This window comes from Panulirus ornatus, chromosome 37, assembly GCF_036320965.1.
Source record: "Panulirus ornatus isolate Po-2019 chromosome 37, ASM3632096v1, whole genome shotgun sequence".
NCBI classification, from domain to species: Eukaryota; Metazoa; Arthropoda; class Malacostraca; order Decapoda; family Palinuridae; genus Panulirus; species Panulirus ornatus.
In genome coordinates this window covers 28,205,724-28,220,356 of record NC_092260.1, presented here as the reverse complement: position 1 = coordinate 28,220,356, position 14,633 = coordinate 28,205,724, and the positions used below count along the sequence as shown (strand labels likewise).

Below are 14,633 nucleotides of genomic sequence, written 5' to 3'. Positions count from 1 at the left end.
TAAAACTGCTAAGGGAAACCATGAAAAGGTTTGTGGGGCCTAGTTTTGGATATGGGGCTTTGATTTTGGTGCATTACACATTGTGGATAGGGGACTTTGGTTTTGGTGCATTGTACATAACAGCTAGAGAATGGATGTGACTGAATGAGGCCTTTTATTTGTCTGTTACTAATGCCACTTTGCTAATGCAGGAAATGGAAGAATAAGTGTGGAAAAAGTATATATATATATATATATATATATATATATATATATATATATATATATATATATATATATATATATATATATATATATACTTTTTCCACACTTATTCACACTTAGGCATATGTTTGCATTCTCTGGGAAGTCTGTACAATTTGAAGGAAGTAGATATTCAGAGGAATGTAGTGTCAGGAGGTCACTTGAAAATCAGACATATACCACAATATTATGGAGGTTTCTGTATGTAAGTGTTTCTTGATGCATAGTGTTTATTCTAAAATAGTTTTACAAAATGAAGTACTGATTAGAACAGTTACAGTTGTAGAGTAACTGGATCCAAAATAGATATGGTTCTTGTCAGTTAACTGGGTCCAGAAGAATTACCTAGATGTTAGGATTTGTAGGCATAAATATCTAGAATGATAATATTTTTCAGGCGTGGAAGCCCAGTCTCTAACTGTGTGGCGCCAAGCTGACCGCTATCAGGTGCCTCGGCTATGCTACCTCAACAAAATGGACAAGCCAACAGCCAGCCTTTCCATGAGTCTTTCATCTGTTAAGGACAAGCTGTGTGCAGTGCCACTAGTTTTACAGCATCCAATTGGTCAGGGGAGGGACTTTACTGGAGTAGTTGATCTCATTCACATGCGCAAGATGATATGGAACCCACAGAACAGGTTAGGGATAATTATGTTAATAATTGGATCATTATAAGTAACTGATTTTGGTGTTTAATGAGGACTGGGCATGATATACCTTGTTTTAGATGTAGGAATTATTGTTGTAATCCCAAGTAATTGGATGAAGGAAGTGATACTTCTGCTATTTAGTGAGAAAGTGTGAAGAAGGCTGTAAAAATTGTAGAGGAAAATATTGCAGTATTTAAGCTTGATTATTACACTACTCAAGATTTAGAAAGGAAGAGTGTTCACAAAATAGAATTTTGCATTTATTTCTGTTGTGGAGATGGTATGGAAAACAAAAGGTATATTCTAAGATTATGGCTTCAGAAATGGCATGTGAAAGAAGCTGCATAAAAAAAAGGATTATATGATGTGCAGTGAAAGTTTGTTATGTGCTATTAGAAACTTGTGATAAAGCGGTACATGTGTGAGAGTAAAGTGTTTCTTGGTGAATGGTGGAAATGCATTTAGGAGTGCATCTGGAATGTATAATGTCTCCATTGTTTTTGAACCTTTAAAGGGCTATCCTAGTTGACAGACATCATGAAACATAAATCATAATGTTGCTTGAAAGAGATAAAGAGACAATAGAGTTGAAAAGGGAAGTGTTATACTTATTGTATCTATAGCTATCTCTTGAGTATGAAGTCATGTGATATGTGGAATTGATCTTATAATGTTCAAGGTGTGGGTGATGTCCAGGAGGCATATGAGAGAGTGTTTCTCATACTTGTCTGGAAAATGTAGATTTAAATTGGTGTTTGTGGTGGAATGAAGTGCAAGATTGGGTGGTTGAGGTGGGGAGTTGGGGGGGTGTATAGTGTTTCATGTTTCATGATGGTGTGAATTTATTTTGTCAGTGTGGTATTTAATGGATCTGTGGGATCTGTGAGTATAGGTTGCTGAAGTGTGAGAGAGGGTGGTTCTTAAATCACTTGGATGGGAGGGATTTAGAACTTTTGTATGGAACTGGGTATCAGGCATGTAGGTGTGGGATTATTTTGGAATTACTTTTGCTTTGTTATCCATGTATTGAATAGTTATGGTTATTAAGCATTCAGTGATTGTTCTGAGTGGTGTTTTTTGTTTTTTTTTATAATTACTTTTGTAGGCCAGATGAGGCATAGTTTAGGGTTGAGTGGATGAATGGCTGGTAAAGAATATAGAGGAATTCATTTTCATGTCTGCAACTAGTGCTGGTAAGTATTCAGAAGGTGTATGATTAATGTATGGCCTTTTTATTGATATTTGATCTTAAAAAGTGGATTGCTCTTCCTGTGCAGAGACTTTGGCAATAAGTATCAAGACAGCATTTTGAATGAAGATGGTGATGACAACTTGTGGGATTCTTCATTTCTAGCAAGGTGTGAGTTGACAGAACAGTTAGCAGACCTTGACAACAAACTTGCAGAATATGTGCTAGAGAAGGAATCCATAGAGAACATCCCTCCACCCATACTTGAAGAGGCAGTAAGAAGGGTCACACTAAATCAGGTAAAAGATCATTTTGCATGTTGGCAAATGTATCATATCTACATACAAGTGAATTAGAGATTGGGAAGTTAGTTGTACTTCTGAATGATTAGGAACTGAGTGTAAAGACAAGGATCGACAGGATCAGTCCTGTGGTTCTTACCACTGGGTAAGAACCACCTTCACAGACAAAGTTAGGAAATCTTATTCTTCACTAAGGTACCACATGAAATGCAGATATTCTGTACTGATCATGTGTGTCCCTCTGTCCATCACACTCTTTTCTGCAAGATATATTGTGAATCAGTCAGGGAATCAGAATTATAGTTTATGCAGGTGCTACACACCACCACAATGTGTTTAAAGACTCATCCCCAGGAACCTTCAAAATCAAGGTCACAGTTTGGGTTTTAGTATTTTTCATTAGGGGTGGATGTAGGTGAGTTAATTGAAAATAAACATAGGGAAAGATTGAGAGCTGGAACAAAGTTCAATGTATATGATTAACCTGATTGTTGCAAGATATCTGGTAAGTTGAAGTGGCTGCAGTAGTTAGGAGGGAATCTTTTAGGGACCAAGAATCCTAGACTTATATTAAGAAATAAATTTGTGGAAGAAAATTGTATTTGTATTACTGAATCCTAGACTTATATTAAGAAATAAATTTGTTGAAGAAAATTGTACTTGTATTACTGATTGTAAGATTTTTCCTCTTAGGATGCAGTTCCACTCCTCATGGGCAGTTCATATAAAAATATTGGAGTTCAGCCATTGATGAATGCAATGGTGAAATACCTCCCTTCACCCCTTGAATGCAAGCATAAGACTGTGGAGTTATATACCCCTCACCTTTGTGCAATGGCTTTTAAGATCATCCATGACAAACAACTAGGGGGTATACTAACATTTGTTCGCATCTATTCTGGTCAGATGGAGAAGGTATGGTATAATTTTTTTCTTGTATCTGCATATAGTTCATTGTCAGCATTTAGTTAAACCTTGCTATAAGAATTTATTTAAAGTATTCATAGATATTCTGGGCATTAATAAGATTATCATGGTTAGACGAGATTTGTGATGGTGTTTGGAGAGTAGTGTGGCTGCTGTAATGATGAAAGCCAATTTTACTCTGATTCAGCTCTTGAGATAAAATACAGCCTTCTTATGGTTTGATTGGAGAACACAAATTTTACTTCATGATTTTATATCATCGGATGGTAAATTTAAAATCTTGCCTCCAAAGCATAAGGATACAAAATAGGGCTTTTCAGTTTGTTACAAATGAAAAGCACCTCTTCAGTGAAAACACTGAGGAAGAACATGGTTGACTAGAAATTAAACCAGTCGGATCACATTTGAGAGAAGCAGCACAGAAAATATGTAGAGGCCAGAAGACAATAATGACTTAAGTCATAGGTATATCAGAGACCTCACCAGCAGTACTGTACAAACATGGTATGCCCTTGGTTCCCATGGAACCTCAAAGCACTAAAGGAGCCCCAATCCATCCATTAATATATTATTGCCTGAACATTCAGGAGGATGAGAGGTTTCATGAAATAGAATCAATAATGAATCTAAGTGGCATATAGGGACATTGTACTGGTGAGGGGCTGAACCCAGGCATATGTAGTGCTTAGGGAAATATGGTGAATATGTGAATGATGGGCTGTGGTTTTAGTATGTGTTTAGTGGCACATGTATAGAAAAAGTCTTCAAAATCTAAACACTCTCTCTTGTTGATAGCTAACTTTAGATTCATTCATTAATAACTCTTAATCTATTAACTGATCAGCTTCATCTTATTTTCAGGGGCAGGGGCTTTACAATGTTAATAATGAGCAAGTAGAGAAAGTGGGCCGTGTGATGATTGCATATGCTGATGAATTTAAAGAAGTGTCATCAGCCAGTGCAGGAAATATTGTAGTTATTACTGGTTTAAAGGTACAGTGTTCTAGTTTGTTTTCAGTTTAAGCAAAAGAATCATTAACATAGAATATATATATAATTCAATTGAAGTGTGGGGAAAGCTAATGATTAGATAGAACATCCATGATTAATTATGTAAGAATGAGTGAGAGTGAGGGAGAGAGAGTGATTGATTATGTAAGAATGAGTGAAAGTGAGACTGAGGGAAAGAGAGAGTACCTGAAATCTTTTCTAAATATAGGCACAGTGTTTTGCCTCTTCCTCTACATTGACACTTAACCCTTCTCCAGTGATATATTGAACTGTATTTGAAGCAGACTATTGACTGTATCTACACACTTTTTCAGCACATATGGAGCAACTTTATCAGGACCTTTAACCTTATGTGAGTCAAGGCAATTTTTAGTCTAATGATGTCTTTTCTAGCAGTTTCTTTGCTTTGCTAGACCTCTTCACCATCCCATCTTGGAAATGTTATTATGTCTTCCTCTATGAAGACACTTTTGAATCTGTCATTCATTTCTTTGCATATCTTTTTTTCACCCTCTACAGTTCTTCCCTCTGAATACTGTACTCTGATTAGCTCTTCTTAAGCTGGTAGTATTCTTGATGAATTTGTACAGAAAAGTTTTGGATTATCTCTTCTTTGTCTCTAATATTCTTCCTTCAGTTTCTTTACTTCCCCTTTCTTATGTTCGTCTGTTATTCCTTTCAAATGATGATTCATCATAAATCCCTCAGCTCGTATGTGCTTTCAGAGGGTAAGGAAAATGTCAGTTCGTAGGTCCCTCCCACACAGAATCCTGCAGTATATTTTCTGCTTGATAGTAACCACATTAAGGCCTCTTTCATTCTGTCCCATCCACATTTTTTACATTTTTTCAGGCAGAATTTCATCAGCCATGTAATAGATCAACTTTGGAGTGAGCAGGATTGCATTAACTTATTGGGGACCCACCCCAATAAGTTAATGCAATCCTGCTCACTTTCACTTCCCTCATGACATTTGCATCATGTGGAAACACATTCTTACCTTTTGACAAGTCATTCTCATAGATCAAGAACTCCAATGGTGATCACCAATTTGGAGAAGGTTTCTATGATATGTGTACTTTGTTCCTCATTCCCTTCCACACAGATAATCTCTCATCCATCAGATGTGTGTGTGTGTGTGTGTGTGTGTGTGTGTGTGTGTGTGTGTGCGGTAAGTGTGTTGGTGCAGAAGTAGCAGAATGTGTGAAGTATATCTGATGACCTTGCTAATGTACTTTTTAGTACAGTGAAGAGTGGTTCTACAAAAAAGTTCAGCCAGAAAAAGCAAAGAAAAATGGCAGAACTGCTGTGTTTGAAAGTCGAACTGCATGGTAAAAAAATTGATGGGATTTTGTTCTCTGTAAAGCTCTGTGAGTTTTGTTGTTATAATGGCACATTAAATCTTTTCAGAATTACAAATTTACTTTGCCATAGAAGATACAACTTAAAGGTTGTCTTTAAGTGAAAATAAATGTTTTAATAGCAAAATAATTATACCAAAATATCTTGTTATTGTTGTGGAAATGTAATTGGCAGATCACCAGTACAGGAGATACACTAGTTGAAAGTCGCTCTTTAGCCAACAGTGTTCGCAAGAAACTAGTGGATGAAAAGGGAGAAAACCAGACAGCAATGTTGCTGGGAGTCCAGGTTCCTGAGCCAGTGTTCTTCTGCTCTGTGGGTAAGTAATGCTTACAAAAACATGTTGTATTATATACTAACAATGCTCCTTAAAAGCCTTTCCCAGTAAAGTACTCTCAGAAGCATATGAACTGTGGCCTCATTTGCTCACATCCAGTCTTTGAATGTCATGTCTTTTCTACTGAAACCAGAGACTGCCATTGACAAGAAAGACCCTAACTACTTCATGGTTTACCTTGACCACTTCATATGTACTTGTTTGGCCAATTAACACATTGCCCTTGGGTACCACAATGCTCCAGTTATTTTTGCCCAATGCATCCCTTTCACTACCCTGTTCTGAATTTTTTTTTTTTGTTCTATCTTTCCATCTCCACCTTGGTCTCCTTTCTTCCTCTGCTTCTGACAGATGTGTGTCTATGTCCGTATCCCTTCACTCATCCTGTCACTGCCTAAAACATTTCAGCACTCCCTGGTCAGCCCTGACAGTCAGATGGAATTTATTACTGCACTTCGCTGCAACAGTCATTTCTTACATGATCAACATACACAATGTGTTGTCCTCACACATGTGCCAAAATTGAAATGACATGCTAGGTTTAAAAGGCTCAGTGATTTTTTTTGTTGTAATATTTCACATTTGCAAAACATTCATCAGACTAGGGAAGGCTTTTTCATGAAAGGGTTAGTGTAACAATGAGTTAGTGTCCCCTGCTGTGCTATGGCTAACTTCAGCCATCATGGTTCCATCCTTTGTTTTGTCACTAAAAAACACTGATTTCCATCCACACGTTCTTCATTACACCCAGGATCTTAGCTCCCTTCCTCACCATGTGACTCATTTCAGCCACCATTGTTTCATCCACTGCCAAATCCACTCCAAGGTATCTCAAGCATTCCACTTCCTCCAGGTCCTCCCTTTTAGACTGATAATGATAATGATTACCAGTGATAATAATGATCATAAGTGGAGGCAAGAAAGAGGTGAGAAAGAGATGGGATGAGTATTTTGAAAGACTTTTTGATATGTTAGATGATAGGAGGGTGAAAGTTTTGTGTTTGGGGTGAGGTGATATGCAAAGTGAGAGTACTAGTGATTTAATGGAATGGTGAAAAAGAGAGGTAAAAAAGAACTTGCACAAGAAGTCTGGCAAACCAACAGAAGTGGAGGGGAACCCACTTGAGTTATTCATTATATGTATAGCCCAAGGTTATATGTTTAAGGACTGGCAGAATGTATGTGTAGTGTCCCTGTATAAAGGCAGAGGATACAAAAGTGAATGGACAAATTACAGTACTATGTCTGTCGAGTATACCTGGCAAATTGTATTGGAAAGTGGTAATTAAGACAGTTGTGGTATGCTCAGAGCATCTGATGAGGGGAGAAATGCATATTGAATGGATTTACTTTGGGCCCTGAGGACACTTTCTCAATCAGATTCTTGCTTCATTACATGCTGTGTCTTTAGGTACTTGAAAGATTTTTTGTGGTATGCTGTGTGTTTAGGTACTTGAAAGCTATTTCATAGCGTGCTATGTGTTTAGGTACTTAACAGTTATTTCATAGCATGCCTTGTGTAGGTACTTGGAAATTATTTCATAGTATGCTGTGTGTTTAGGTGCTTGACAGTTATTTCATAATATACAGTGTTTAAGTACTTGACACTTATTTCATAGCATGATGTGTAATATTAGGTTCATGGCAGTTGTTTCATAGCAACGTGTGTATGTAGGTTCTTAACAATTATTTCAATGCAGGTTCTTAACAGTTATTTCAGTCTGAGTGTAAGATTCAGTGGGGCAGTTGTAGGGATGGTAGATTGCAAGAGTAGGTAAGGGGCCACTTATGGTAAGCAGTCACTAAGGACTATTGACAGCTGTAGCACACACCTTCCAGCTACATTGTTTTATGTACTCTTTTATTGTGCTGAGAATTAGGTTCATGAATATGATAATACACTGTTTTGTGAGATAGTGTTCATTGTATTATCACTGTTCTTGGAATGATATGCAAAATAACACATTGGTTGACACAGTTGCTACATGTACTGATTTTGGGTAGTGTCTCTTACATGAATATTAAGAAAAGTCCTATAGTAATGTTCATAATGTGCATTTTCATTACTTTTTGCTACTGCCATTGTAATTTTCTCCTAGCTTATCATTAGCACGGTAACCATGTTCATTCTTGTTACCATTACTTCTATAGCAGTAATATGTAATATATGCTGGCCTCTAGAGGCACCATCTATATCACAGCAGAAGGCCTTAGAGGAAGCTCTCAGTCAGTTGCAGAGGGAAGACCCAAGTCTGCGTGTGACACTTGACCAAGACACTGGCCAAACAGTTCTTTCTGGTAAGTTGATATAGTACCTTGTATCTGAATTGTAGTTGTGTGCTAAATAAGTATAACAGTAGTAGCACAGAATATTCTCTATGGTTGCCTTTTTTTCATGTGATGATTAGTAGGCTGCCTTCTCATTTTTTGTGTAAAGTCTTTTTTTTTCTTCCTCCTATTTTTTTTCCCACCTGTCATTTTGAGTATTTTCTTTTAATATATTTAACTTTTAGGGTGCTGTTGATTCAATAAATCAGTAATTGTTATCAAATATATATATATATATTTTATTTTTTTTTTTTATTATACTTTGTCGCTGTCTCCCGCGTTTGCGAGGTAGCGCAAGGAAACAGACGAAAGAAATGGCCCAACCCCCCCCCATACACATGTATATACATACGTCCACACACGCAAATATACATACCTACACAGCTTTCCATGGTTTACCCCAGATGCTTCACATGCCCTGCTTCAATCCACTGACAGCACGTCAACCCCGGTATACCACATCGCTCCAATTCACTCTATTCCTTGCCCTCCTTTCACCCTCCTGCATGTTCAGGCCCCGATCACACAAAATCTTTTTCACTCCATCTTTCCACCTCCAATTTGGTCTCTCTCTTCTCCTTGTTCCCTCCACCTCCGACACATATATCCTCTTGGTCAATCTTTCCTCACTCATCCTCTCCATGTGCCCAAACCACTTCAAAACACCCTCTTCTGCTCTCTCAACCACGCTCTTTTTATTTCCACACATCTCTCTTACCCTTACGTTACTCACTCGATCAAACCACCTCACACCACACATTGTCCTCAAACATCTCATTTCCAGCACATCCATCCTCCTGCGCACAACTCTATCCATAGCCCACGCCTCGCAACCATACAACATTGTTGGAACCACTATTCCTTCAAACATACCCATTTTTGCTTTCCGAGATAATGTTCTCGACTTCCACACATTCTTCAAGGCCCCCAGGATTCTCGCCCCCTCCCCCACCCTATGATCCACTTCCGCTTCCATGGTTCCATCCGCTGCCAGATCCACTCCCAGATATGTAAAACACTTCACTTCCTCCAGTTTTTCTCCATTCAAACTCACCTCCCAGTTGACTTGACCCTCAACCCTACTGTACCTAATAACCTTGCTCTTATTCACATTTACTCTTAACTTTCTTCTTCCACACACTTTTCCAAACTCAGTCACCAGCTTCTGCAGTTTCTCACATGAATCAGCCACCAGCGCTGTATCATCAGCGAACAACAACTGACTCACTTCCCAAGCTCTCTCATCCCCAACAGACTTCATACTTGCCCCTCTTTCCAAAACTCTTGCATTTACCTCCCTAACAACCCCATCCATAAACAAATTAAACAACCATGGAGACATCACACACCCCTGCCGCAAACCTACATTCACTGAGAACCAATCACTTTCCTCTCTTCCTACACGTACACATGCCTTACATCCTCGATAAAAACTTTTCACTGCTTCTAACAACTTTCCTCCCACACCATATATTCTTAATACCTTCCACAGAGCATCTCTATGAATATTTTTTTTTTTTTTTTTTTTTTTTTATACTTTGTCGCTGTCTCCCGCGTTTGCGAGGTAGCGCAAGGAAACAGACGAAAGAAATGGCCCAACCCACCCCCATACACATGTATATACATACGTCCACACACGCAAATATACATACCTACACAGCTTTCCATGGTTTACCCCAGACGCTTCACATGCCTTGATTCAATCCACTGACAGCACGTCAACCCCGGTATACCACATCGCTCCAATTCACTCTATTCCTTGCCCTCCTTTCACCCTCCTGCATGTTCAGGCCCCGATCCCACAAAATCTTTTTCACTCCATCTTTCCACCTCCAATTTGGTCTCCCTCTTCTCCTTGCTCCCTCCACCTCCGACACATATATCCTCTTGGTCAATCTTTCCTCACTCATCCTCTCCATGTGCCCAAACCACTTCAAAACACCCTCTTCTGCTCTCTCAACCACGCTCTCTTTATTTCCACACATCTCTCTTACCCTTACGTTACTCACTCGATCAAACCACCTCACACCACACATTGTCCTCAAACATCTCATTTCCAGCACATCCATCCTCCTGCGCACAACTCTATCCATAGCCCACGCCTCGCAACCATACAACATTGTTGGAACCACTATTCCTTCAAACATACCCATTTTTGCTTTCCGAGATAATGTTCTCGACTTCCACACATTCTTCAAGGCCCCCAGAATTTTCGCCCCCTCCCCCACCCTATGATCCACTTCCGCTTCCATGGTTCCATCCGCTGCCAGATCCACTCCCAGATATCTAAAACACTTCACTTCCTCCAGTTTTTCTCCATTCAAACTCACCTCCCAATTGACTTGACCCTCAACCCTACTGTACCTAATAACCTTGCTCTTATTCACATTTACTCTTAACACATTTACTCTGTGAATATATATATATATATATATATATATATATATATATATATATATATATATATATATATATATATATATTCATTATTTATTATACTTTTCGCTGTCTCCCGCGTTAGCGAGGTAGTGTAAGGAAACAGATGAAAGAATGGCCCAGTCCACCCACATACACATGTTTATACATACACGTCCACACACGCAAATATACATACCTATACATCTCAATGTACACATATATATACACACACAGACATATACATATATACACATGTACATAATTCATACTGTCTGCCTTTATTTATTCCCATCGCCACCTCGCCACACATGGAATAACATCCCCTCCCGCCTCATGTGTGCGAGGTAGCGCTAGGAAAAGACAACAAAGTCCCCATTCGTTCACACTCACACACCAGCTGCCATGTAATAATGCCCGAAACCACAGCTCCCCCTCCACACCCAGGCCCCACAAAACTTTCCATGGTTTACCCCAGACGCTTCACATGCCCTAGTTCAATCCATTGACAGCACGTTAAACCCAGTATACCACATCATTCCAATTCACTCTATTCTTTGCACGCCTTTCACCCTCCTGCATGTTCAGGCCCTGATTGCTCAAAATATTTTTCACTCCAACCTTCCACCTCCAATTTGGTCTCCCACTTCTTGTTCCCTCCACCTCTGACACATGTATCCTCTTGGCAATCTTTCCTCACTCATTCTCTCTGTGTGATGAAACCATTTCAATACACCTTCTTGTGCTCTCTCAACCACACTCTTTTTATTACTACACATCTCTCTTACCCTTTCATTACTTACTCAATCAAACCACCTCACACCACATATTGTCCTCAAGCATCTCATTTCCAACACATCCACCCTCCTCTGCACAACCCTATCTATAGCCCACGCCTCACAACCATATAACATTGTTGGAATCACCATTTTTTCAAACATACCCATTTTTGCTTTCCGAGATAATGTTCTCGCCTTCCACACATTTTTCAATGCTCCCAGAACTTTCACCCCCTCCCCCACCCTGTGACTCCCTTGCACTTCCATGGTTCCATCCACTGCCAAATCCACTCCCAGATATCTAAAACACTTCACTTCCTTCAGTTTTTCTCCATTCAAACTTACCTCTCAATTGACTTGTCCCTCAACCCTACTGTACCTAATAACCTTGCTCTTATTCACATTTACTCTCAGCTTTCTTCTTTCACACACTTTAACAAACTCAGTCTCCAGCTTCTGCAGTTTGTCACCAGAATCAACCACCAGCGCTGTATCATCAGCAAACAACAACTGACTCACTTCCCAAGCCCTCTCATCCACAACAGTCTGCATACTTGCCCCTTTCTCCAAAACTCTTGCATTCATCTCCCTAACAACCCCATCCATAAAGAAATTAAACAACCATGGAGACATCACACACCTGGGGGTAGGGGAGAAGAATACTTCCCAAGTATTCCCTGCGTGTCGAAGAAGGTGACTGAAAGGGAAGGGAGCGGGGGGTCTGGATATCCTCCCCTCTCATTTTTAATTTCCCAAAAGAAGGAACAGAGAAGGGGGCCAAGTGAGGATATTCCCTCTAAGGCTCAGTTCTCTTGATGCTACCTTGGTAATGCAGGAAATGGAGAATATGTATGAATATATATATTTATTTTCATTTATTTTTCTTTGTCTCCCGCATTAGCGAGGTAGCGCAAGGAAACAGACGAAAGAATGGCCCAACCCACCCATATACACATGTATATACATACACGTCCACACACACAAATATACATACCTATACATCTCAATGTACACATATATATACACACACACAGACATATACATATATACACATGTACATAATTCATACTGTCTGCCTTTATTTATTCCCATCGCCACCTCGCCACACATGGAATAACAACCCCCTCCCCCCTCATGTGTGCGAGGTAGCGCTAGGAAAAGACAACAAAGGCCCCATTTGTTCACTCTTAGTCTCTAGCTGTCATGTAATAATGCACTGAAACCACAGCTTCCTTTCCACATCCAGGCCCCACAGAACTTTCCATGGTTTACCCCAGATGCTTCACGTGCCCTGGTTCAATCCATTGACAGCACGTCGACCCCGGTATACCACATCATTCCAATTCACTCTATTCCTTGCACGCCTTTCACCCTCCTGCATGTTCAGGCCCCGATCACTCAAAATCTTTTTCACTCCATCTTTTCACCTCTAATTTGGTCTCCCACTTCTCCTTGTTCCCTCCACCTCTGATGCATATATCCTCTTGGTCAATCTTTCCTCACTCATTCTCTCCATGTGACCAAACCATTTTTTTTTTCATACTATTCGCCATTTCCCGCGTTAGCAAGGTAGCATTTAGAACAGAGGACTGGGCCTTAGAGGGAATATCCTCACCTGGCCCCCTTCTCTGTTCTTTCTTTTGGAAAATTAAGAAAAAATGAGAGGGGAGGATTTCCAGCCACCCGCTCCCTCCCCTTTTAGTCGCCTTCTACGACACGCCAATATTGCGTGTGATCAAGTATATTCCTGAGTCCACGGGGAAAATGAAACACTTATCGTGTTTCATTTTCCCTGTGGACTCATAGGAATATATATATAATATGATGAAGTCATAAGATAAGTAAGATATTAAGAGGATTACAGTAACTTAATATGGAACTTATGGAACTTAGACAAGACCTAAATTTGGTGTGACACTTTGTTGATTAAGGTTATCCAGGCAAATGTAATCCAATGAAGATAGGGCACAGTGAAAGAGGGCCTTGATTTAACCATTAATTGGCAGGAGACAAGCTACATGAATTTGTGGGCGACAGATTTGGTATCACTATTATACTCAGGCTGCCACTAGAATACCAATTAAGAAGTATTGTTGAAAATGCAAACTATCATCTGGGCAGTATTAATGTTGTATTTAAATTTATGTCTGAGGGAAGTTTCCTTTTTTCATTTTATTTGCTGTTTCCTAACTTAGCTGGGTTTATCAAGGAACAGACCCATTTGTTAACATCCACCCCTTACCAGTCATGTACAAAACATCAAAACCAGAGCTCACCATCCAGAGTCCTCCCACAGACCATTCCATGGTTTCCTTTGACTGCCTCATATGCCTTGGTTCAGTCCATTGCCATCACATCACATCTCATATACCACGTTACTTCAATTCATTCTATTCCATGCATGCTTCACACCCTCTTGAATATTTAGGTAATGATATTTCAGAACCTTTCTCAATCCATCCTTCTATGTATGTTGTTTTCCCCTCCCCCTTGCTGCCTCCTTTTCTTATATGTAGATTTTCCTGGTTGGTCTTTCCAAACTCACCCTCTCTACATGGCCAAACCACTGTAGCACAGTCTGGTTAGCTCTCGTAGACTGTGCTTACCATACTCTTTGTTCCTTACTCTATTTAAAACTTATTATAATTTTAATATACCAGCTCTACTTTTCCACATTTGACCCAGATTGAGATATGCATCTCAGGTTTGGTCACCACACTTAAAGAAATATAAAAAAATATAATAGTGAGAGTACAGAAGTGGACAGTAATGATGGTACATGAAATAAGTGATATGAGTTACAGGGAGAGGTTATAGGCAACAAACCTAAATGATTACAACATTTAGGTTTCTAAATAAGTTTGGGATTGCTGAGTAAAGTAAGGTGATAATAGTAAATGTGACATGAGTTGGAGCTAGTGTTTGTAAAGGCCACTCTTTGAAGAATTTTCATAATGTATTCTTTTGTAAGCTGCTTCCTCATTTTTGTAATCTGTCTTATGGAAAAAAGTGCAGCATATATTTGAGGCAATACAATACATATCCTCCCCTCTTTCCTCTCCCGTTCAAGAGAAAGAGGGAAAGTCAGGG

The 14,633-nt window shown here is 39.3% G+C and overlaps 1 protein-coding gene across 3 annotated transcripts in view; it reads left to right on the top strand.

Moving 5' to 3' along the window:
* Positions 1–14,633, top strand: part of mRRF2 (mitochondrial ribosome recycling factor 2) — a 34,461-nt gene that overhangs the window by 8,890 nt on the left and 10,938 nt on the right. For all 3 annotated transcript variants that reach the window (XM_071684082.1, XM_071684083.1, XM_071684084.1), the window contains exons 6-11: positions 641–881; positions 2,171–2,381; positions 3,078–3,299; positions 4,173–4,304; positions 5,859–6,003; positions 8,203–8,319. In XM_071684082.1, the coding sequence (XP_071540183.1) occupies positions 641–881; positions 2,171–2,381; positions 3,078–3,299; positions 4,173–4,304; positions 5,859–6,003; positions 8,203–8,319 (1,068 nt within the window). The remainder of the gene's footprint in view (positions 1–640; positions 882–2,170; positions 2,382–3,077; positions 3,300–4,172; positions 4,305–5,858; positions 6,004–8,202; positions 8,320–14,633) is intronic.